The 24,250-nt window shown below is 36.4% G+C and overlaps 1 protein-coding gene across 4 annotated transcripts in view; it reads left to right on the forward strand.

The window, feature by feature from the left end:
* Nucleotides 1–24,250, forward strand: part of INPP4B (inositol polyphosphate-4-phosphatase type II B) — a 378,253-nt gene that overhangs the window by 230,693 nt on the left and 123,310 nt on the right. For all 4 annotated transcript variants that reach the window (XM_004588140.2, XM_058666822.1, XM_012927832.3 and 1 more), the window contains exon 13: nt 12,729–12,906. In XM_004588140.2, coding sequence (XP_004588197.2) covers nt 12,729–12,906 — 178 coding nt within the window. The remainder of the gene's footprint in view (nt 1–12,728; nt 12,907–24,250) is intronic.

A 24,250-nucleotide genomic window follows, 5' to 3' on the forward strand; every position in this document is an offset into this window, starting at 1 on the left:
TTATTCAGGCCCCTGCCAGTTCTTCATGCTGGATTGGAAGCCAATTGGCACCATGGAATTCTCCCTCAGTTACAGTTACCACTTAGGCACAGGCACTGCAGCAGCCTCCTCCCAGCTTACCCTGATAAGATAATGCTTCATAAACAGTAGGCAACAGCGTAGATGTAGGAATAACTGCCAACCACATGTCATGCAGTAGTGTCTTTTTTTCCCCTCTCTATTTGCTACCCCACAGAGTCTGTTCTTCTCTGTTTTATAGTGAGGATTTTTCTCAATGAATCCTCTAAATCCTTCCTTTGCTTTTTTCTTGGCATTTTTCTGTGTTTGAGGTTACTGTGGCTTTTCATTGGTTGATCATTTTGGCCTTACTCCTGTTTCTAGTTTTAAAAGAACCTCCATAATGTTTTCTAGAATAGTTATACTGACATTTACACCAACGGCTTGCCAGTTTTACCCTGTCCGTATTATCACCATCAGCATTTATTACATTTTTGTCACTTTGATAATAGTCACACTAACTGGGATAAGGTGATATCTCATTGTGATTTTTATTTACATTTTCCTCACAGTGATATTGAATATTTCTAATATTTGTGTGGGATTTTTTGTATCTTTTTGATGAAACACATGTTCTGGTCCTTTGGTTATTTCATAGACTTGTTCTGTGTGTTTGCAATTTTTGAGTTCCTTCTGTATTCTGGATATTTATCATTGAAGAAATACCTGGAAAACTTTTGTTCATATTTTATTGGCTGTCAGCTCATTATGATGAGTCAAAATTTATATTAAACCACAAAATACACAAAAAAGGACAATAAAATGAGAAAAATAAAACTGGAGGCACCTTATCAACTAACTTTAGAGGACAGTACAAACTATAATCATTACAATAGCATGTTACTGTCACACAAACAACATTGTACAGTTAGTTAAGGTGCAGCTTAAAATGTCAGTGTTCTGTATTATAGTACAAGTTCAAGTCCTACATGCTTTGTTTTTGATCTAGCCCCTTGCTTATGTAGCAGAGTTCCTAAGTACCTGCTAACCTCTTGTGAGACTTAGATCAAGGTCTGGGTTCTTGGCTTCAGCCTGTCCTGGTCTTCATTGTTGTAGCTCTCTAATGAGCAAATTAGTGGATGGAAGATGTCTCATCATTCTCTCTCTCTCTCTCTCCCTCTGCTGTTGTCTCTGTCTCTTTCCCTTTATCTCTTTATCTTGTACCTTTCAAATGAATAATTAAATTAAAAAATCAACACAAGGTTGATTTAATACGTAAATGTAACAGCTAAAACTATAACATTTCTAGAAGAGAATTTAGGAAAAGTATTTAAAGACATTGGTGTAAGTAAATATTGTGCAATCAATCCCAAATTAAAATTAGACAAAGAAGAGGCTCCTGCATTACCCTGTCTTTTAAGCCAATAGTTTGGATGCAGAAATAGGGAGACAGAGGGAGAAACAGAGAAAGGGAATGGGGCAGGAGCCAGGAACTCATTCCAGTTTTCCCATGTTTCTGTCAGGAACCCAGCTACTTGAGACTTCCTTTGTTGCTCCCTTTATTGTGCATTACAAGGAAGCTGTAACTCAAAGCCAAGGGTTCTGGTATGGGGTATGGATGTCTTAACTTCTAGACCAAATGCCCACCCTCCATCAGCTTTTCATTCTGTTTTGAGCAAACTCTCAGAAGTGGCCTTACTTTCACCATCATGCCTTTTTAATACATTTCAAAATGAACATATATTTTCCCATCTTTTTGACCCTCAAGGTTGTCTCTTGAAAGGGTTTCTTTTTCTTTTAAAATTCTTTTATTTATTTATTTATTATTTTTAATTCATTAATTACATTGTATTATGTGACACAGTTACATAGGTACTTGGGTTCTCCCCACCCCTCCCCAAACCCTCCCACCATGGTGGATTCCTCCACCTTGTTGCATAACCACAGCTCAAGTTCAGTTGAGATTCCCCCATTGCAAGCATATACCAAACATAGAGTCCAGCATCTTATTGTCCAGTCAAGTTCAACGGCTTCTTAGGTAGACCCTCTCTGGTCTGACGACAGAGCCAGCAGAGTATCATCCCAGTCAATTGAAAGCTCCATCATACCATCAGCAAAAATTTACATCATTATGGAATTAATTGACATAGTAATGAGTAACCAATATGTTAAAAGTAAATGCGAGTTCCCAGTCACCTTCTGTGACCACCTCACCTATACTTCAATTTTAGTTTATACACAACATATAACATTCAAAACATAACATGTTATACATAACATCATATCATCTTAAATTAATCAAACATGTGGTATTTAACCTTTTGGGATTGGCTCATTTCCCTTAGAATTATGGTTTCCAGTTTGGCCCATTTGGCCACAAAGAACTGCATTTTGTTTTTTTTAATAGCTGAGTAGTATTCCATGGAGTAGATGAACCATAGCTTTCTTATCCAATCCTCTGTTGATGGGCATTTTGGTTGCTTCCATGTTTTTGCAATTACTGATTGTGCTGCTATGAGTATAGGAGTGCATGTTGGTTTCTCATAAAACAAGTGTTCTGAATATATTCCTAGGAGTGCTATTGCTGGATCATACGGTATGTTGAATTTGAGTTGTTTGAGTGTTCTCCATACTGATTTCCATAGAGGCTGTACCAGCCTGCAGTCCCACCAGCAGTGAAGTAGGGTTCCCTTTTCCCCGCAACCTCGCCAACAAGTGTTGTTGGTGCTTTTATTCATGTGGGCCAGTCTTACTGGCGTTAGGTGGTACCTCATTGATGTTTTAATTTGGATTTCCCTTATTGCCAGGGAACTTGAACATTTTTTCATATGTTTATTTGCCATTTGGGTTTGTTCCTTTGTGAAGTGTTTGCTCATTTCCCGTGCCCATTTCTTGAGTGGCTTGTTTGTTTTGGTGTTTTGGCTGTTTTGTAGTTCTTTGTATATTCTGGAGATTAGTCCTCTATCACCTATGTCGTGTGCGAAGATCTTCTCCCATTCTGTGGGCTGCTTTTTTACTTGATTGATTGTTTCCTTTGCTGTACAGAAGCTTCTTAGTTTGATGAGGTCCCATTTGTTTATTCTGGTCTTGATTTCTATTGCTTTTGGAGTCCTTTTTAGGAAGTAGGGACCTACTCCTAGATCTTGCAGAGTATTTCCAACATTTTCTTCCAAAAGTTTAAAGGTTTCTGGATGTAGGTTTAAATCTTTTATCCATTTGGATTTGATCTTGGTGTATGGTGAGAGATGTGGGTCTATCTTTTTGTTTCTACAGGCTATCAACCAGTTGTCCCAACAGCATTTATTGAACAGACCTTCCCATTTGCCAGAATTATCGTTTGTCCTTTTGTCAAAGATTATTTGGCTGTATCTGTGTGGGTTCCCGTCTGGTGTTTCTATTCTGCTCCATTGATCTTCCTCTCTATCTTTGTGCCAGTCCCAGGCTGTTTTGATAACCACTGCCCTATAGTATGTCCAGAGGTCTGGAACTGTGATTCCCCCTGCTAACTTCCTGTTCTTGAGAATGGTTCTAGCTATCCGTGGTTTTTTGTGTTTCCAGATGAACCTTTGGATCATTGTTTCCACTTCCATGAAGAATGTTTTGGGCAATTTGATTGGGATTGCATTGAATGTATATATTGCTTTTGGCAGTATAGACATTTTAATGATATTGATTTTACCTATCCAGGAGCATGGGATGTTACTCCATCTTTCGAGGTCTTGTTCAATTTCTTTTTTAAGAGGTTTGTAGTTTTCCTCAAATAGGTCTCCTACATTTTTGGTTAGGTTAATTCCCAGATACTTCATGCTTTTCTCTGTTATTTTGAATGGTAACTTGCTGGTTTGATCTTTTTCCAACTTGGGACTGTTTGCATACACTATGGCTGTTGATTTTTGTTCATTAATTTTGTACCCTGCCACTCTACCAAACTCTCATATAAGTTTTAGGAGTCTCTGTATTGAGCCTCTTGGCTCTTGTATATAAAGAATCATGTCATGTGCGTATAGTGAAGCTTGACTTCTTCATTTCCCATTTGGATTCCTTTGATTTCTTTTTCTTGTCTTATGGCCTCAGCAAGTACCTCTAGGACTATGTTGAATAGCAATGCACAAAGTGGACATCCTAAAATTCTTATTTTATTTGAAAGTTGGGGGTAGAGAGAAAGATGGAGATCTCTCAATCATTTATTCATTCCCCAAATACCCACAACTGGCAGGTTTGTGTCAAGCCAAACTTGGAAGTCAGGTGCCAGGAACCTGTTCTGAATTTCCTCTGTAAGTGGTATATCTCCAACTTGGGTTTTTTCTCTTAACGTGCACCCTAGCAAGAAGCTGAAATTAAGGGAAGTTTTGGGACTCAAATCTAGATATTCTGATATGGAATGAAAACATTGCAAGTGGAGTGTCCACCATTATACCAAATGCCCACCCGGCGAGTTCTTTCTTTTAATAAACAGCACAGCCATTTCCTCAATAGTTTGGAATCTTGACAATTCTTTCTTTGTTTCATCTTTAAAAACTAAGTGAAAGATCACGAACTTTGTACCTGCAATGTCAGGATACACTTACATAGCAGAATGATGAATTTATGAGTGCTTAGGAAGGTCCATACTATTGCAATAACATGGGGTAAATCAATTGAGGTGGGGGAATTTTGGGAGAGAGTGAGAGAAACCCCAGAGCCTATGGAATTGTATCATAAAATTAAAACTAATATAGAAGGGAAAAAATTCAGTTCTAACTTCTAGTTTGTCCAGGAGCTGTGGGCTTAGGAAATCCTGACCCACAAATCCATTTTCTCTTAACTATTCTACTGCCAAACTTCTAATTCAGATTCAATATTGAATTCAACTTCAATATTTGCTTTTAGAATTTGCTTTCAGATTGGCTCTCCAAAAAACCACATTCCTCACTGTGATTGGAGTAGTATTTCCAACAAAGTAAATATAGTCTTGTGATTTCAAAATTGTGTTTCTTAGCTTGCTGTTGACTGATGAATAAAATCCAAAGTGCATAATGCATAGTAGGCAGGTATATTTGTTGAGTATATGTTCCAAGACCCTATTTGGATGACCAGAAACTGTAAATAGTACTAAACCCTCTAAGAATTATCTTATGTACTGTACATGCACATATGTATGCCTTTACATGTATACCTATAGTAAATTTCATTTACAAATTAGGATTGTTAAGGATTAATAACAACTAATGGTAAAATAGAAATTTTCTAACAATATATTGTAATAAAATTACCAGTATTACTATTCTTGCATTTGGGGTCATTACTTGGTAAAAATGAATCTTGTTTAAACCTAAGCACTAAAGTAGCAGTAGTGAATCTGATGGCATGAGCATGCTAAATAACTGATAGGCGAATAATGTATATAGAGAAGATTCCCCAAGCAAAGTGATCACATCTGTCTGGGGTCAGAACAGGAAAGTATGAGATTTCATCATGCCACTCATTCAATATTTGTTTTTAGAATACTAAAAACAAAAAACTGAAGAAGCTTGAGGACTATGTTTAGGCAAATTTCAGTGCTGAGGGTGCTGTTGGCTACACATATCTGAGACTGCAGGACACAAGTCCTTGCAGAAGGGCAGACTGCCACATCCACATGTGAGCTGGCCCCAACTTTGTCTTTTCCTGTTACTCACCTCCTCAGTCTACGCTCTGTCGTGGAACTCATTACCTGTAAATGTAGAGGATAGTGTCAAATCCTAATCTGTCTAGACGTTCTATTCCTTAGCCATGTTGTGTCTGGTTTAAGTCTGACGTGTCCTAATCTCCCTCTAGATTGTGCATTTTTTGGGAAAAAGAATAGACTCACCTGAGAAGTGTTTGCTGAATGAATGAGTATGAAAAGGAGTGAAATGAGAGGATTGAGGTCCAATGGGGCAAGGGAAAGAGCAAAATTACTCTGCCAGGGCAGATCAATGAGACTGATTTAGGTGACTGCCATGGGGACCCGTGATGGCATTGGTAAACAGAGCAGAAACATTGCAGTACATGTGGAAAGGAATTGGTAGGTTTTAAAAACAGCTCTTTGACTAATATTAAAGTGCTAGTGTTTATTAATACATCATTAGCAAGGAAAATATACTTGTTTCTTAAAATTAAAAAAATTAAGTACTGCAAAAGTGATTTTGTACTTGTATAATTCAGTTATTATGTGTTATACAACCAATGTTTAACACATTTTGATCATCCCCAAAAGATTTCTACTCCCCATGCATAATCATAGTAAATATTCATTTTGCTATATATTTGGGAATGGTTTCTCTTCTAGTGCTTCTGTGACTGGATACTTTGACTGACATATAAATTGATTTGATCCAGAGAGTTCCTGAGAAGTGGTTGAGATTAAAGGGGATCTATGGAACTTAATTTGTATATTAATCCATTCAGATTTGTAGAGTAAAAACCAGACTGGGTAGAAATGCAAATGAACAAATCATTTTATGCTGGTGAACAAAAATGTGAAAATCAAGGACGAATCAGAATAGTCCACTGGAGTAAGTAAAAGAGCATCAGACTTTGTTGGCATCAAGGTGATTTAGAGTGATTAGAAAATTATTTGGGCAGGAATAATACTACAGAAAATACACAGAGAAAATTACATTCCGGTAAAAGCTTACAAAAGATGGCGCGATCCAATATGATCAGAGCATTTACATATATTTCCTTAGAGGGAAGTGAGTTGAACAGAAGTGAAGTTTAGAAGACAATTCTCACATAATTAGCATCGCTTGTCACAAAGCTAACAAGTGGCAGAATCGAGCTTTGATCAGAACACTCTGATTTTTTTTTAGTTCTTTTTTTATTAATTATTTTGCATTATGTGACAGTTTCATAGGCTCTGGGAATCCCCCCACCCCTCCCCACGCCCCTCCCCCCTGGTGGATTCCTCCACCTTGATGCAGTATTACAGTTCAAATTCAATCAAGATTCTTTCCTTGCAAACGTATACCAGGCATAGTGTCCAGCTACTTATTGTCCAGATGGGTTGAACAGTTTCTTGGGGAGACCATTTCTGGTCCGAACTTAGAGCTGGTAGAATATTATCCCAGTCAATTAAGAGTCCCAATATAACATCAACAGCAATTTGCAACATTATGGAATTGACATGGTTTTGAGTAACCAGTATGTTAAAAAAAAAGTTCTTAACCACAACCTCTGATTAGCTCATTGACATTTCAATTTTAGTTTATATACAGGACAGGCTGCTATATACCTTAAAATGGCTATAAGGTACCATTCAGCTGTCTCGTGTCTATTTCATTTTCGTATTTAGCCATTTGTTGTGTTGAAGTATAATTTTGCTGATCTTGGCAGATTTTAGGATAATCTAGACTGGCTTGTAACTCTAACAAGACATTTGTTGACAATTAAGGTGCAGAACATTTTTTTGGGGGGGTGGTGTGCAGGAAAATCCTCAACACCATGGTGAGGAGTGACTAATCTTTGTGTCCCACCCAGCGAGGCATGAGCCAATCCACGCCAGCTCTTTCCTGTCAGATTCCAAGCTCTACTTTTTGTTGTTTGTCTATTTATTTTAGGTTTTTTTAGTTTGTATGATTGTTTGCTGTGAGGGGGTTTTGGCGCGATCCCGATGGTCATTGCCAGGGAGGGTGGGGGTCCAGAGGTGGAGCCAGGCTCGGACCAGAGAAAGCTCTCCTCCCTGGTCCCGGGAGGAGACCATTAGAACATTCTGATTTTAAAATGCCCATGAAACCAGGATTTTGAAAAAGTTTTTGAAAATAAACATCACTTTAAGCACAGATCATGTTATTCATTTAATTATATAAGTGAAACCCATGGGAGATACATAAAATGTTTTTCTTGTCATTCTTTTCTCTAAGACTCACTTCAAAGAGAACATTGAATGTGTTTTCTGGGGAAGCAGAGGGGTATGATTTTGCCTTCTACAATTTTGTGAAGCATATTGTTAAGCCCTGTGATGCCAGAAGGGTACATTCAAGTGCACTAAGGTGTGAATTTTCATTTATTATCCACATGTGATTTTGCAGCTAGAGCTGAATGCATGGTTACCTTTCCCCCTGGATTCCAGAGTTTCCTTTTTAAAGTATATGAGTGGTGCTTGTTTTGAAAAAAAAAATGCAAATAGATTTTCTTGGGAAACTGAACTCTGGCATACAAGCAGACACAGTACCTGAAAGAATGCTTTGCTGATCTTCTGCCCATGCTGCTTCTCCTCTATTTTCATGTTATTTCAATGGCAGAAAGAGAAAGAGAGATCTTCTGCACACTGCTTTACTGACCTAATGCTGCAACAGCTAGGACTGAGCTGGGCAGATGCTAAGAGAAACCTGGAAGTCAATGCAGATCTCCCACATGGGTGTCCAGTACCCAAGTCCTTGAGCCATCATTTGCGTCCTCTCTGAGTGCACAACAGTAAAAAGCGGGATCTAAAGTAGAGAGAAAGGCAAGCAGGCATTCTATGCAGTGATTTTAACCCTCTGCCAAAGGACCACTTCACTTGTCCTGTGTTTTTCTTACCTTTTTTCCTCCTTGCCTATTTATTGCTGACCTTTCCATTTCCCCAAAACTCTACTGCCCAAACTGGTAGCTTATGTGAACAAGAGAAATAATTGAGAGAGCAGTACATGGGGGTAAAGGGTACAATTGACAACCATAATCCTGAGGGATGGTCTTCTATACAGGACTAATCAGAACTGCTTCATTTTCGTCTCTTACCTGACCTCTACTTTCTTCAAACCTTAACTTTGAAGAAGTCTCAATGTTAGTGAATACTTATATCCAAATAAATAATTGTAAGGATGGTGGTAGGGAGCACAGAGTATAGATTACTGCAGTAGAAAATGATGGTGCTTATACCAGGATGGTTGGTTGAAAGGACAGTGAAAGTAAGTTGATAGACTCTGAGTTAGTCTGGATGAAAGGAAGGTTTTCTGAAATTTTGGACAAAGAGTAGGAGACGAAGAGAAGAGTTATAGACATTATTAAATAGACTTTCTATAAAGCAAGGTTGTGGTAGCTCACTGAAGAGCTGGTTATTGAGAACAAGGACAGGGCAGGAGCTTGCTTTAGGACTTGTTAGCTCGTAGCTGTCAGGAGGATAGCTCTTGCTTATTGGAAATATGGGAAAAAGTCTAGGCTAGAGATATGAACTTGAAAATTATGGGTATAGGTGAAGTATTTAAGACCAGAGATTAAAAGGAGAAACATGCAAATTTAAAACAGAAGAGTTCTGATCACTGAGTCCTGGGCTTCCAGTACTAAAATTAGAGAAATAACAAAAATTGAACACAAATATGAGAGGTTTACCATACACTTAATAATATGGAAATCCTTGTCTTAATTAGGTGCAAATTCAATTAGAGAGAATGTATCACTGTGTCTTTTAACTTTCTTTATATCTTTAAAGTATGGCATCTGTAAAAAATAAGGAAAAATCATTGTATTCTATGTTAAAATGATTATCATTTTTAAACCAAATTTTTTATATAAAGTACATACATTCTTGTAAATAAATGTACTTTAATCAATAATATCAATAGAAAAATGCAAAACAAATTCCAGTTTTGATTGCAAATGGTTTACATGTTATTAATATTCTACAAAATATGTTTTATCCAATATTTTGTCTTGTGGTTTATCTGACTGATAGCTGATCCTATAAAATAGGATAAAATATCACTATAAAATAGTGTTTAGCTGCATTCCTCTTATCTAGATAATTAAATTACATGCATAGCTTTCAATTTAAGAAGCTATAATTATTAAAATATGACATTTTTGAAGAGTAAGGCACTGAAAAGTTAGATGTAATTTATGCATACTTAAAATTATTTTATGGATGGTGATATCTTTTCCCATACCATACTATTTCATGGATACCAACGTTGGTTTTATTGAGGAAAATCAATCTTTCAGGCTCACTAGGGAAGGTGTTCATCATTAAGACTTCACCCACAGAACCAGTGTCTAATATATGACTCTGTTCCAAAGGAGATTGACTGAGCTGCAGGAGGCAGGGGTTAAGATTGGGTCCTGTGATGTATTGTGGGTAGAGAGGAAATGTATTAGGGGGGATAAGATGACAGAATGATGAAAAATATTGGTCAAACAAAACTACAAGAAGGAAGCCAACACAATTGATAAAGAATATAAAGAGGAAATGTAAAAGTAGTTTATAAAAGAAGTGATTTTTTAAAAAAAATCATTTAAACCGAACTAATTGTAAGTGTATTTGGAGGCCAGCATTTTTAGAATGTATCCGCATTTGTTGCATAATGCATATTTCCCATGAAGTGCTTTGAAGATCTCTGCTAAGGGTGAATTTCAAAAAATGTTACCCCTAAATAATCTTTACATTGTTTCCCTATGAAATCCTTCATATCTTGTCCTACAAAAATTAGATCACCTTAAGGGTAAATTTTATACACATTATTATGCAGGATGTTGAAGAATTTTGAGGGGCTGTCAGAGTCAAGGCAGCGGTAGCAGGTGTCTCTAAAGATGCTCAATTGTCCATTGTAATCCAGATATCTTCAGCTGCTTATTACAAATATTAAACCTATTGAAGCAGAATTTCCTGGTATTGCCAAGCAACCCACCTTTTTAAAAAAAAATGTGAGCATACAGGCTTTGTCTTCATACCTGAGTGCATTTTATGCCCATTCAAATTTGGGCACCACTTAACACATGAGCCATAAATCTCAGAAATGTATCTAATAGAGTAAAACATAAGAGGATTTGGACTTTAAAAACTAGGTATAAAAGATAATGATCATAGCTCATAGTCAGGAAAGAATGGTCAGGAAAGAGTGAGATGAGGTAAAGAAGGAAGGCAGTAATGATAAGAGTCACAGAGCATGAGTAGGATTGAGTACATGAGGAAGCAGTGGTGACGCACTCAGAGGGCCATGTGAAGAACGTGACATAGACCACACATGGCTTTGAGCATGCTTGTGTGCCGGGGACCCAGCCACACAGTAGGCCTATCAGTACCCCCAGCAGCACACCAGCACGGTCCTGCTCACATCTCAGGCACAGACCAAGGAAGGATAATCAGAGAACAGCCACCACTTCTGTGGATAGAGTTGCTGGAGAGCAAAAGTTGTCCACTTTTTGGTGACTCATAAATACCTTTAAATAATCATCTCCTGCAAAAACTGTCACAGATTGGTTTGATCTATTAAACTATCCTGGGCTGAACTATCCAATCTGGTACAAAGGAACAAAGGGACATTCCTGAGTGTGATTTCTGTTGTCAAGATTTTGGTATGCTTCTATAAGAGCTGCTTACCTCATGAAGAGATATCGTTTCCTTTTTTTTTTTTTTCTCCTCTTGTTTGTGATTTCTCATTCACCTTAATTTGCATTAAAATATAAGTAAAATGTTTTAACTTCTTCTGTTCTCTTAAGAAACTACAATTAAGAAATTGAGAATAAATCAGACTAACAATGTGTTTCTTAGCTGTCATGAACATGTAACCCTCAATGACTTCTAGCTCTCTCTTCTAAATAATTCAAGCACCCAAGGACATGTGTTTTAATCATTTTGCAACAACAAAAATAAAATCAATAAATTATGAAGAGCACTCATTGTATGGTGGCAAAATAATATCTCCTGAAAGAGTCTGACATTTTCCCATGAAAGGTATTTTTAGTATGAAAGGAAGAAGAGGGATTTGCTTCCTAGAAATTAATTTTTCTGGTTGGCCTCTAATTTCACCAAATAAAAAAATGTGATCACTTAAGTAACGTATCCATTAAATGTGATAGAAATATTCAATCAATACTCAACATAAGCTGCAAGGTACAAGGAACAAGTGCTTTGACAGTTGAATGAATATGGATGTGAGCAAAGTCATACCAACCATATGAACACATTAGCCGTCATCTCTTCTGAGTGGCCAGTGATCTCTGTGTCTCTTTTTTTTTTTTTCTTTACTAGAATGCTTCTTTCATCCTTCCTAAGGAAGCTAATCATTTTTGCTTTACTGTATGAATTCTTTCATAACATACTCGATAAGTGTCTCAGTAATGATGAGTTTATAATCTTAATTTAACAATCAATTTAGCTGTATTGTCAAAGTCAGATCATATGCCACAAGAACAAAAGATACAGGAAACAATGGAAATCTTAGCTGTGATTTCTTATACAATAAAATCATCCATGTGGCCACTTGGGATTTATTTTATCTCCATTTATTTGCTGATAATATTAGCCACCCTTTCCAACCCCATCTTCCCAACTATCATGGCAAAATCAGTATCTTAGATCACTTTATATGAGTGATCTCTAATCTTATCTGCCTTCTGGAATTATTTCCACAATTACTCCCACTTTCTTAATAATGAAGCTGAAGGATGTGCACTGTCATCAGCTAACAAGTGGAAAGGCAATATTTACCTTGAGATTAGCTCAAATATAACGGCTCACCCTTTTCTGTCTCTATTATATGGCTCAACTTCATTAATAAACATGTTAATAGGTTCAATATAATTGGTTTTGTTATATAGACTGTTTGAAAAAGAACTGGATTGTCTTGCCTAGTCCTAAAATGTACTTTGCTAAAACTTTTTAGGGTGTTGTAAACCTGTCTTGGAACAGTTCTTATCTGTTAAATAGGACATGATGTATTTGAGGTTGTGTTTATTGTTTAACCTGCTGTATCAAGGGTTACAAGTTCTTTATTTGTGTGAGTATGTGTAACCTGTCATTACCTTTGTTGTTGCAGTACTGGATACCAGTATATTTACTACTCACCTGAAAACACAGCCAAAGCAAAAGAAGTTCTGAGCAACATCAATCAGCTGCAGCCTCTTATAGCAACCCATGCGGACCGACTGCTTAGTTCTGCCAGCCAGCGTTCTCCAGACAGCTTGAAGAATTCTTTAAAAATGCTTGCAGAACAAGTAAGAGCTAAATCATCACTAGAGTGGGCAAAATGAAGTACTCAACACCTACTGGTGTTGCTTTCAGCATATGTTATATTTCATTGTATTGGCAAATGTAAAATAGACTAAGTTAAAAGCAACCTTCAAAATACTGCTTCTGGATCAAAATGAATTTACCTCATTTTTTAAAGATGCTACTGCACATTAGTTTTTCTTTCTAACAGAAAGTTAAACCTATTATTTCTTTTTTTTTTTTTTTTTTTTTTTTATTTTATTGTTAATTATTTTGCATTATGTGACAGTTTCATAGGCTCTGGGAATCCCCCCCTCCCTCCCCCTCCCCTCCCCCCCGGTGGATTCCTCCACCTTGATGCAGTATTACAGTTCAAATTCAATCAAGATTCTTTCATTGCAAACATATACCAAGCATAGAGTCCAGCTACTTATTGTCCAGATTGGTTGAACAGTTTCTTGGGGAGACCTTTTCTGGTCTGAAGTTTGAGCTGGCAGAATATCATCACAGTCAATTAAGAGTCCCAATATAACATCAACAGCAATTTGCAATGTTATGGAATTGACATGGTTTTGAGTAACCAGTGTATTAAAAAGAAAAAAAAAAAAAATAAGGAAAACAAGTCCTAGCCACAACCTATGATTAGCTCATTGACATTTCAATTTAGTTCATATACAGGACCGGCTGCTCTATACCTTAAAATGGCCATAAGGCACCATTCAGCTGTTTCGTGTCCATTTCATCTTAGTATTTAGCCAGTTGTTGTGTTGAAGTAAAATTTTGCTGATCTTGGCAGATTTTAGGATAATCCAGACTGGCTTGTAACTCTAACAAGATATATGTCAACATTTTAGGTGCAGAACATTTTTTTTTTTTTTTTTTTGGGGGGGGGGAGTGTGCAGGAAAATCCTCAGCACCATGGTGAGGAGTAAAACTAATCTTTGTGACCCACCCAGCGAGGCATGAGCCAATCCATGCCAGCTCTTTCCTGTCAGATTTCAAGTTCTACTTTCTGTTGTTTATTTATTTTAGGTTTTTTTTTTTTTTTTTTTTGGTTTGTATGATTGTTTGCTGTGAGGGGTTTTCGAAGCGATCCCGATGGTCATTGCGAGGGAGGGGGGGTCCAGAGGTGGAGCCAGTCTCGGACCAGAGAAAGCTCTCCTCCCTGGTCCGGAAGGACGTTTATTGTTCTTCTGTTTCTGCAGACCACTCAGGGCTTCTGGTTGTCTTTCCGATGACGTTGGTTTCTGCACTGTAGTGTTTGGACTTCTTCCATCCCCTGTGGAAGCTCCGGTTGGGGGTGGGTGACCTCAGAGTACTCGGCCTCCGAGGGCATCCAATTCCCTGTGGCCTCCTTGGCAGTTGGGATATAGTCCTTGTTGCTCGTATTAATAGTTTGTGGTGAAGGTCTGGGAGTCTTCATGGTTGGGATCCAGGCTTTCTCCTTACCACCTGCTCCACCCTGGAGTGCTCCCCTGCTCCACGCACATGACCTCCTGTTAAGAGGTTGTCAGGATCGCACCCGATTCCCCCCTCATGCATTGGTATAGTAGTTTTATTGTTGTTTAGTGCCACTTTGAGTCTGTTATCTATGAATTACCAGATTTGATCTTGATAGGCTATATTGTACTTTTTTCTCACTCTTTTTATGGTCCTGAAAGATTTCCCTGCACTCCCCCCCATTACAGGTTAACATAGCGTATTGAGGGTATAGTAGGTTTTACAGATTTTCGATGTAGATCTTAAGTATTCTGACATTAATTGTTGGTTTATAGATTATATCGCCTTATCTTATTGCATTGGATACAAAACCTATTATTTCTTGATGCATGTGTTTTTTTTTCTTTACTTTGGCATCCTTGGTTTTCTTTATTTATTAAATAAATTAGATTTTTGAAGATGGCTTTTCCTCTGATAATGACCTAGTTTCTCTGTATACAAAGCCTCACATTTGAGGAGGAAGTCTCTTTGTGTGAAGGCAGAACTTTTATGTGGATTGCTGTTAGTGGCATAGGGCAAGTCTTCTAATATGCTTTCTGCTATATCTACTAGAAGATTCCAAAGAGTCATGAAAGTATTGGTTAGTATTTGGAATCTAGTGGAATTTAAAACTTTGTTTTTCCAAATGAGCCTATTCTTATAGGGAAAAGAAGTCTGGCCCGTGGTTGATGCTTGGTCTCATCTTGTGTAATAATTATAGGATGAGTGTGAGGCAGAGAGAACCATGATGGGCCAAGAAAATGACAGATTCATTTTAATTGTATAAAGCAGGTATCCTAGAGGCTAATTCCAATGTTTTTATCATTTACCTCTGCATTCTGAGAACACCTTACAATTCGTTATAAGACACGTTTATTAAATATGTCCTTGAACAAATAGATCAAAAAATGTTCATATTGTGACTTTAGCCTTTGAATCTGTGTGGTACGTCACCTCTCTGAGGAACAGATTCTTAACAATGGGGGAGTGTATGTATGTGTACTTTTTATTCCGAGGTAATAATTTATGGTCACAATACCTTGTGTTTTTTCTACTTATTGGTTTAAATTGTACACTTTTCTTATAGCCGAAAGCCAGTATCTATTTTCATGAAAAATTAAATATCAAACCTTCAGAAGCATCAAGTGAGCTTTCTCATAAGTTAAAAGGAGAATCCCCTAACTTAAGACATCCAGATCGAAATACAACATTCTTTATGTGCCAGAAAGAAGTGCCTGCACTATGAAAAGGGAGCAAAATATGTACCCACCATTTAAAAGGAGCTCTTCTGTGTCATGGCAAATGGTTTCTCGTCTTATGTCCATTTCAACTTCGCAAAAGTGGATCATACACAGAGAAAATGCCTAAGGCTATACAATTTTAAGAAAAATCTGCCAAGTCATCCACCCAGAAAAAAGCCTAAAATTGGAACAAAACCTGGGTTATAACTGGAACTGGCTAACTTTAAAATGGAATTTCATTTTGATGTCTATGTAATTCGTATGTTCTGACATTTATTTATTTATTTTTTTGTTTAAAATTATGGTGCACCAACTTCTTAGTAATATAAAAATATTCTATAGGCCAAAAAATGTCCTTAGAGGCAGGGGCAAAAAAAAGAAGAAAATGAGAGATTGTTATATACAGTGAAATGGTAAAATTTCATTTTGGCATTTTTCTTTCTAGGATTTATATACAGTGAAATGGTAAAATTTCATTTTGGCATATTTCTTTCTAGGATTTATATATGAGGTGAGATTTTTCTGGAATCACCTAGGCAGAAAATTTGAGCAAATAGGCCACCACTCAGTGATTACAGCACAGTATTTATATTCTTCCTGAGTGTTGGACAGGGATTTGTCATTTCATACATCATTTACAACTTGCTGTAGTGGTTGAGGCAGCTGCTTTCTGCTCCTTTAATCCAGCTTTGCCATGACTGCCCAAACCCCACAGTATTTTCTACTGAGTAGACAAGCTTTGTCTCCTAATAAATCTCAATCCTTGAAACCAAGAGGAATTTTTTTGAAAGTTAAATTTGTGTTCTTTCATGAATGCATTCCTGGAATTAGAAAGAATTTCCTAAGTTAACAGTTTTGCATAGTCTGTGAAGACTCAACGTTGCCCATAGTTTACAATACACTTTAAGAATTCTGCATTAAAGTAAAATAGTTGTAGACATATCTTAAGTCTCAATTAAATAATAGCAATATTTATGTTTAAATATTTTTTCTTTATTAAAAATACTTAATTATTTTCCTTGAAAGTCAGGGAGGTGGGGAGAGAGATAGCAGAGAGAGAGAAAGAGAGAGAGAAAGAGAGAGATCCTTCATTCACTAGGTCACTTCCCAAACTGTTGGAATTGCCAGAGCTGAGCTAATTTGAAGCTCAAGCCAGGAGCTTCTCTGGGCCTTCCAGGTGGATGCATGGCTCAAGACCTTGGGTCATCCTCTGCTGCTCTTCCAGGTCATAAAAATGTGCTGGATTGGAAGTGGAGCAGCTGGTACTCAAACCAGTGCCGACATGGGATTCTGGCCCTTGAGAAGTGGAGGATTAGCCTACTGTGCCACTGAACCAGCCTTGTAGGCTTAAACATGTTTCTCTGTTAGCTTCATGGATCTTGCACACCATGAATTAGGAAATAAAATTATATTTTAAAAAACTCATTTTCTCTGATTAAGTTTATTGTATATATTTAAATATACATGATATTATGAGCTATGTTTATTTCATAAAATGAATTCTTTAGTGAGAAAAAAAATCATGTAATCGTCATGTCAGACATTTATTTTTACTGTTTTGTGGAAAACAGCTAAAAGTCTACTAATCTAGGCTGAATCTCAGGTATAATTTCAACATCCTTAATAATCATTTTGTGCTCTAGTTCTGTGGTCTTGTTTGTTCTGCATTGTGTCCTGTTTTCTTCTCTTTCAATGCCATTGACTAACTCTAAATTGATGTATTTGGAAACTGATTTCCTCTTTGAGGAATTCATCAATTGATGTTTTCAAGAATAACAGAAATTATTCACTCAGACTTACTGGAAAACAGTGATATTTTATAGCCTTTGACCACTAGAACCTGGGAAATTTCAGTTAAGTAAGATGGGATAGTCAGAAAGGCTGAGGAAGGACGTGGAGAGAAGTCTTGGACTCTTCTGTGAAGAGATGATAGTTTTTTCCAAAGTAAGCCATCAAACATGGAGATTGGAATAATAGAATCAATTTCGACTAAACATATGCCCAGATTGTGCAGAAAAGCAAAAAGTACTGGGGAAATCTAGGTTGTTAAGGAAGCATATTAGGGTTTCAGACTAGCAGATATTTATAGATCGATGAGTAATTCCCATCCTCTCTGCTGCTACTTGGAACCAAGTCTTACTGCTAATGTTGTCATACAAGGGTCAAGCCCTGTAAGCATCTATTTTCCTAAAATAAACAAACATCACTATTTATAAAAAGTAAAATATTTATTGAATTTAAACTGCTTGGCGGAGTCTGAGCATGACACAAAAGAACTGGAATGAAATAAGTCCCAGATATCTTATTCCTGAGAAACTAAGGTTCTTGATGGTAATAGCTGTGATAATAATGATAATGATTTTGGTGATAATAGTTAGCATTTATCTGACGGTTAATTACTGTGTAGCACTCTTATAAGGTCTTCACTTTTCATAATTTTATGAGCTAGACAACTTCATTTTCATAGTTGAGCCTTCCCAATTATATGAAGATCTGGATTAAAAATGTGTGCATAAACATACTCTTTATGTATCTGTGAATTTCAGCATGGTATGTCTTGAGTGCTATGATTGATGCTTAGACAAAGAACTGAGGAAACGGGAGTGAGTTGGAAACAACAAAGCTGAAATTTCACATTAATAATTCTAAAAATATTTTCTACATTATTTTCATGTTCTAAGGCACACAAACTAAGGTAAACTGAATTATAAATTAAAAGTTTCTAGTAAATATTCTGATGGCTAGTTGGGCTTAGTGGCTGTATAATAGTTTGTGAAAATAATGAAGAAATCATTCAACTTACCTAACAGAAATTCTGAGTTTATCTAAATAATCCCAATTAAAAAATGCTACGTTAAAATTTTAGTATAAGATATACAAGAATAAGAATAGGGTCAGGTAAAAATGCAGTTTCTGTTCTCTGTTTTAAGATATGCTATTACACAATGACAAGGAAAGAGAAGGGAAAGGAAGGAATGGGAAGGAAATGGATTAGAAATGAAGGGATAGGAAGAGAAAGAGAAAAGCTCAGGGAAGAGTGTTATGTAAAGAAACTGAAACTGAAACAAGGAAAACAAATGCCTAAGTAAATATAATGTACAGGGAGCTATCCTTGCGGAAATCCCCTTTACTTTGGCCATTCCAAAGGGATGTAGAAATGTTGCTTAGCAAGCCACCCTTATCATGCTCCTCAGAAGGCACTGTTAAACACAGAATTGAATTATATGCTTGATGCTGTATAACAAATACTGCATAGGCATGGCCCTTAAATTTTGTATTAGAAGAATTTTAAAATATGGCTGTGTTACAGTATTATTACCGGTATTTTCTAAAAAAAAATCTTATAAAATGTTGAAGGAAGTTTTGAGTATATTTGAGAAAAATCACAGCTTCCAATTGCAAATGTTATTCATTCTTCAATATCCTATACCAAGCTAATCTATTATATTCGAAGCAAAACGAGATATATTTCATTTCCAAAAGTTAGCATTTTCTTAACAACCTCTTCTTTTCTGTGATAACAGTGCCAGGAAGATAGGAGGACAATATGCTAAATTAAAACTCTTGAGAATGGATTTTTGATTGGTTTTTATTGCAACCTCTCCTATGTACATTCAAATTCCAACAGAAAGGGAATAATGTAATGAATATAAGGAATTTCGGTTTCTTTTGTGGTTGATGAAACAAAGAAGTTTAAAGAGTACTTTGTAATAACTGGTGTAGATGAAGAGAAGTTCCAGGGTTGAATTTTTTCTTTTCAGATTCATTGTTTTGAATTGTAAAGTTGTGGAGACAGAACACTGGAAGCTAGGCTGACTCACTCCTTAAAATGACCACTAGATCAAGCCAAAGCTATAAACATGCAGTTACATCTGGGTCTTCTGCGTGGTGTCAGCGGCCAAGTAGGCCATCCTCTTTTTCCTTCACAGACACATTTACAGGGAGTTGGATTGGGAAGTGAGCAGCCAAGACCTGAACAAGCAAATAGAACTCAGATTAAAACTTAATTTTTTGAATAGTATATATTGTGTGGAATCAACAGTACATCAATTATGTGTCGTGTTTTCCTGCTTTCACTGCATGCTTTTAGATTATAGTGTACTGAATGGCAAAAATTTTGATTCTATGTCTTGCTTTCTAGATTTTTTTTTTTGTAAAAGGCACAGAGTGAACTTGCAGGCATAGGCTTAAAAACAATTCAAATTAAACTCAAAAATTTGTAAAACACAATTAGAGCATGAATTGCTTATAAACATTTTCAAAAATCCTAGCATAAATATTTTAGAGTGCAAAAGAAATGGGGAATGGGAATAATTTTTTATGAATTATTACAGTTTTTAAATATAACAAAACTGTGGACACGATAACCTCAGTATGATTCAAGAAATATAAAAATTAAAGACATAGATGCATTGTAATCAAGTCGCCATGAATAAAGACAAAGTAAACTAAAAAAAAAAAATCACAGTATATGGAACAGACCTCTTCATCAAATTAGGTGCCACAAAACAACCAAGGAATGTTTTCAAATACTAACAACAAAACCAAATGCAAATTTACAGTTCCATTCTCAGAGAAGATGTCTCTCAGAAATAAAGGGGAGATAAGGACCTTTATAGACAAACAAAAGCTAAGATATTTCATGAAAGATTCAGGCTACCAAAAAATCAAAATTTTCAGAAAAGGAAATGACACAGGGGGAGCTTTGCCCATATACATTTCTTTCTGAAGATATTTCTTACTAAAGAGAATGCCAAATGGTACATATAAGAACAAGTAAAGATTCAAACATATTAATTCTTCTTTCAACAAGAACACTGCCAGTATATTATATGGTTTTTATATATTAGTATAACATAGACATATGATAAGCAGAAAAGTTTACAGAATGTACAAATGGGATCCATACATGTGTGTTCAGATATTTTAAGACAACATTACAAAAGAAATTCGTTTTAAAAAGGTATTCTTTTCAGTGTATTATGCTGGACCAATTGGATATTCCTATTTAAAAATATCATTTTTACCTCATACATATATGAAAGGTTAAATCAACAGATTTTAGACTGAGGTTGTCTTGCCTTTTACTTGTTCAAAATTATGATTTGGTCAAATTAAGTCTGGAAATATTGAATGAATGAAAATTATCACTTAACAAATCTGATAAAGAGAGGGGAGGGAGGAGGACAGTGAAGAGGTAGGGATGATCTCAGAGCTGTAACTATAAATGCATAAACCCATCCTCTTTATATTAATAAAATACAAAAGTCTAAAAAGGAAGTTTCTTCATGAGTTAGCATCAGTGTAGAAAATCCAAATGAATAACTGCTAAAAGTATTTGTTAAATACATATCTGACAGTGAACCAATAACCTTTGTTACACTACATATGGGGAGATATAAATTTTTTTTTAAAACAGGAATTAACAGAGAAATCCCAATTATAGTGAGTCAATGAACTAAAATCATACTTCACTGAGGAAGATATATGAATGCCAAATCATTACTTTTTTTAAAGATTTATTCATTTTATTACAGCCAGATATACACAGAGGAGGAGAGACAGAGAGGAAGATCTTCTGTCCGATGATTCACTCCCCAAGTGAGCCGCAACGGGACGATGCGCACCGATCCGAAGCTGGGAACCTGGAACTTCTTCTGGGTCTCCCATGCGGGTGCAGTGTCCCAATGCATTGGGCCATCCTCAACTGCTTTCCCAGGCCACAAGCAGGGAGCCGGATGGGAAGTGGAGCTGCTGGGATTAGAACCGGCACCCATATGGGATCCTGGGGCTTTCAAGGTGAGGACTTTAGCTGCTAGGCCACGCTGCCGGGCCCACCAAATCATTATTTTTAAGTGTTCAGCATTTTTTTGCCAGTGAGTAGTAGAAAATTACAATGAAATGCCACTGACAATCTAAGTAGAATCGCTAGGCGTCAAATGTCCCTGAGCATATAATTGGAGGTTTTAGGACACATATCCTACTGGGAGAGTATACAAGCATTTGAACACTTTGGAAATATGCAAACTTTAATAGTGTTTCCTAAAGTTAAAATTAAAATGATTGGCATCCTTGCTGTTCCCCAGGAGGATGTTTATAATGTAGACACTGGGAAAGTTGTAGATTGTGGAAAGATGAATGCATGTTTCGTGGGCATTAGGTAGACTGAGAATAGATGTTGGATTTGAAATATCGGGCATTATTGGGCATGAAGAAATACCAACAGTACCCTAGGGGAACTTGCTAAAGCGATGATTCTGATTCAGTAGTTCAGGGCTGAGATTCAGGAGTTTATATTTTACTCATAATGTTCTTTTTATAATCTTTTATTTATTTAAAAGGCAGAGTGACACTGAGAGAGATCTACCTGTTGGATCACTCCTCGAAAGATCATTATGGCAAAGGGCGAGCAAAGATTAAGACAAGAGCTAAGCACTCTATTCTCGTGTCCCAAACCATACTATTCTGTGTCCCTGCTGTGTCAGAGGCCAACCTCTGCTGTCATCCATGGTGCATGAGCAGAGATCATAGCTGGATAAGTGATATAGCATTTAGGATCTACTTGGACAGAGTGCAGCTTAACCCTATCTGCCACAATGTTAGCCTCCTTTTGATGGCCTTTTAACAACATCTTTAAAAAAATATTAACTTAAATCAAATAGGATGGATCCTGTGGAGAATATCCACTGGGATGTAGAAAAAGATCTTTAGGGGACTTGCATGGCAATATAACGCAAGCATCAATCCTTGGAATTAATGAACATACATACAGTTAGTTGATGTCTAATCATCAGTTAGACACTACTGAATTTGATCCATAAATTTGATCTTTGAGTTGCTGGAAAGTCATGATATTTCTCCGATTTAAGAATTCATGTATTGTAAAAATGAGCTCAGGTTAGTGCCTCTTAACTAGGAGGACTCACAGTGGCCAATGTTAATAAACCTGGTACAGAAGGTTGTTAGAGGTGGATTTTAACAACCAGACTGTAAAGAGGACAGTGTAATCTGAGGGTGTGGGCTACATTGTCGATGAAAAAAAAGGCTCTTGATAAGATAATTTAAGGTAAATTAGATTCAGTTACCACATTGTCAGTGAGCAGGTGACAAGTCAAAGAGGAAACTTCAAAAGTCAGGAAAGATGAACATAAATAGAACTGTGAACTTTACGCTTTTCAATGAATTCCTATGAAAGTTTCACAAACAGATAAGCATTGTAGTTTTGTAAAAAACTACAAAAAGTAGTTGTGTAATTAATCTAAGGCCAAGTGGATAATATGGGTAAGTCAGGTAACTTTCTGTTAGCCCTGATGTACTTTTGGGCATGTTGAAAACACATCAGTGCACTAATGGCAAAGCAGAGCAATATTTTTATATAAAAAATGAAAGCATATAAAATATCAATATAAACTTGATTCATTATTACATATAGATGATTACTAAACTAATAATCATTTCTTTGTGTTATTGGTTTCTTCTGTATTGAAGATAGGCGTTGGTTTGAATTCTTTTCACAGAAAATGAGATTCTAAATAGAAAATGCCTTGGCTTTCTTTGTTGAAATTTCTAGTAAAAATAATAGTGATTTAATATGAACCTATTCTGTCTACTCTGACATCAAAATTCAGGAACTAGTGGATTATCTGCAGTCATTCAAAAGAGAGGTGATTTTTAGTAATTTTCATTTTTTGTTGGTTCGTTTTGTGTGTTTCCTAGAATAGTTGTATGAGAAAAGGAATTGGAAAGCCATCAAGAAATCTAGGAAATATTTCATACTTAAGATAGTCTTTCTCTATCTTATGTTTCATTTGTTTCAAATGTGAAACAAATCAAAGAATTCTGCTCTGAATGTAGTTTATTCTTTTATTGTTATAATTTTAAATGAATTGTCTTGCGTATATCTTTAACATTTGGACAGCCTGTCATTTTCATTAAATGTGGTTCCAAGAAAAGAAATCTTTAGAGTATTGAGTAGGAAACACAGAGACACAGGTATATCCTCTCTATGACGTACTGGCCTCATCTCAGCTGAAGGAATGGTGATATACAAATATGTTGGGGTTAAAGGACTGCATTCATCACCTCAAGCTTGATTTATATTTTAAAGTTGTTTAAAGGAGAGAGAGAGATCACATCGGTTGGTACTTTCCCCATATGCCCAGACTGGATGGGGCCTGAAGTTGGTAACTGGAGTCCCAATCTAGGTCTTCTATGTGGATGGCCAGAACTCAGTTAATTCATCACCACAGTTCTGCAGGATCTGCCTTAGCTCCCTGGCATTGGATGTAGCTCTCTGAATCAATAGTCTAAATGCCTAAAAAAGTTTGATTTTATTTTGATTGTAAAATACCCAGGATGTTCTTTGGTTTACCCTTAAAAATTTATGCAGGTCAAGAAAACAAAGGTTTGCTCAGGTCACATGGATATTGCAATGAAATGCTTAGATTTTTAAAATGTGATTCTATGAATCAATTCCTTGTGGTCCTCAGAATATTCAAGAGGTCTGATAGATATGCCCACATAGATACAAAGATCAGCTATTATAGCATTTAAGACTTTTGTGGTGTGAGGGTGGCTAGTGGCTAAGGTACCTACATCCGATATCACAATTCTTATGTTTGATAGCCAC

The sequence above is a fragment of the Ochotona princeps genome, chromosome 7, assembly GCF_030435755.1.
Source record: "Ochotona princeps isolate mOchPri1 chromosome 7, mOchPri1.hap1, whole genome shotgun sequence".
Classification (NCBI taxonomy): domain Eukaryota; kingdom Metazoa; phylum Chordata; class Mammalia; order Lagomorpha; family Ochotonidae; genus Ochotona; species Ochotona princeps.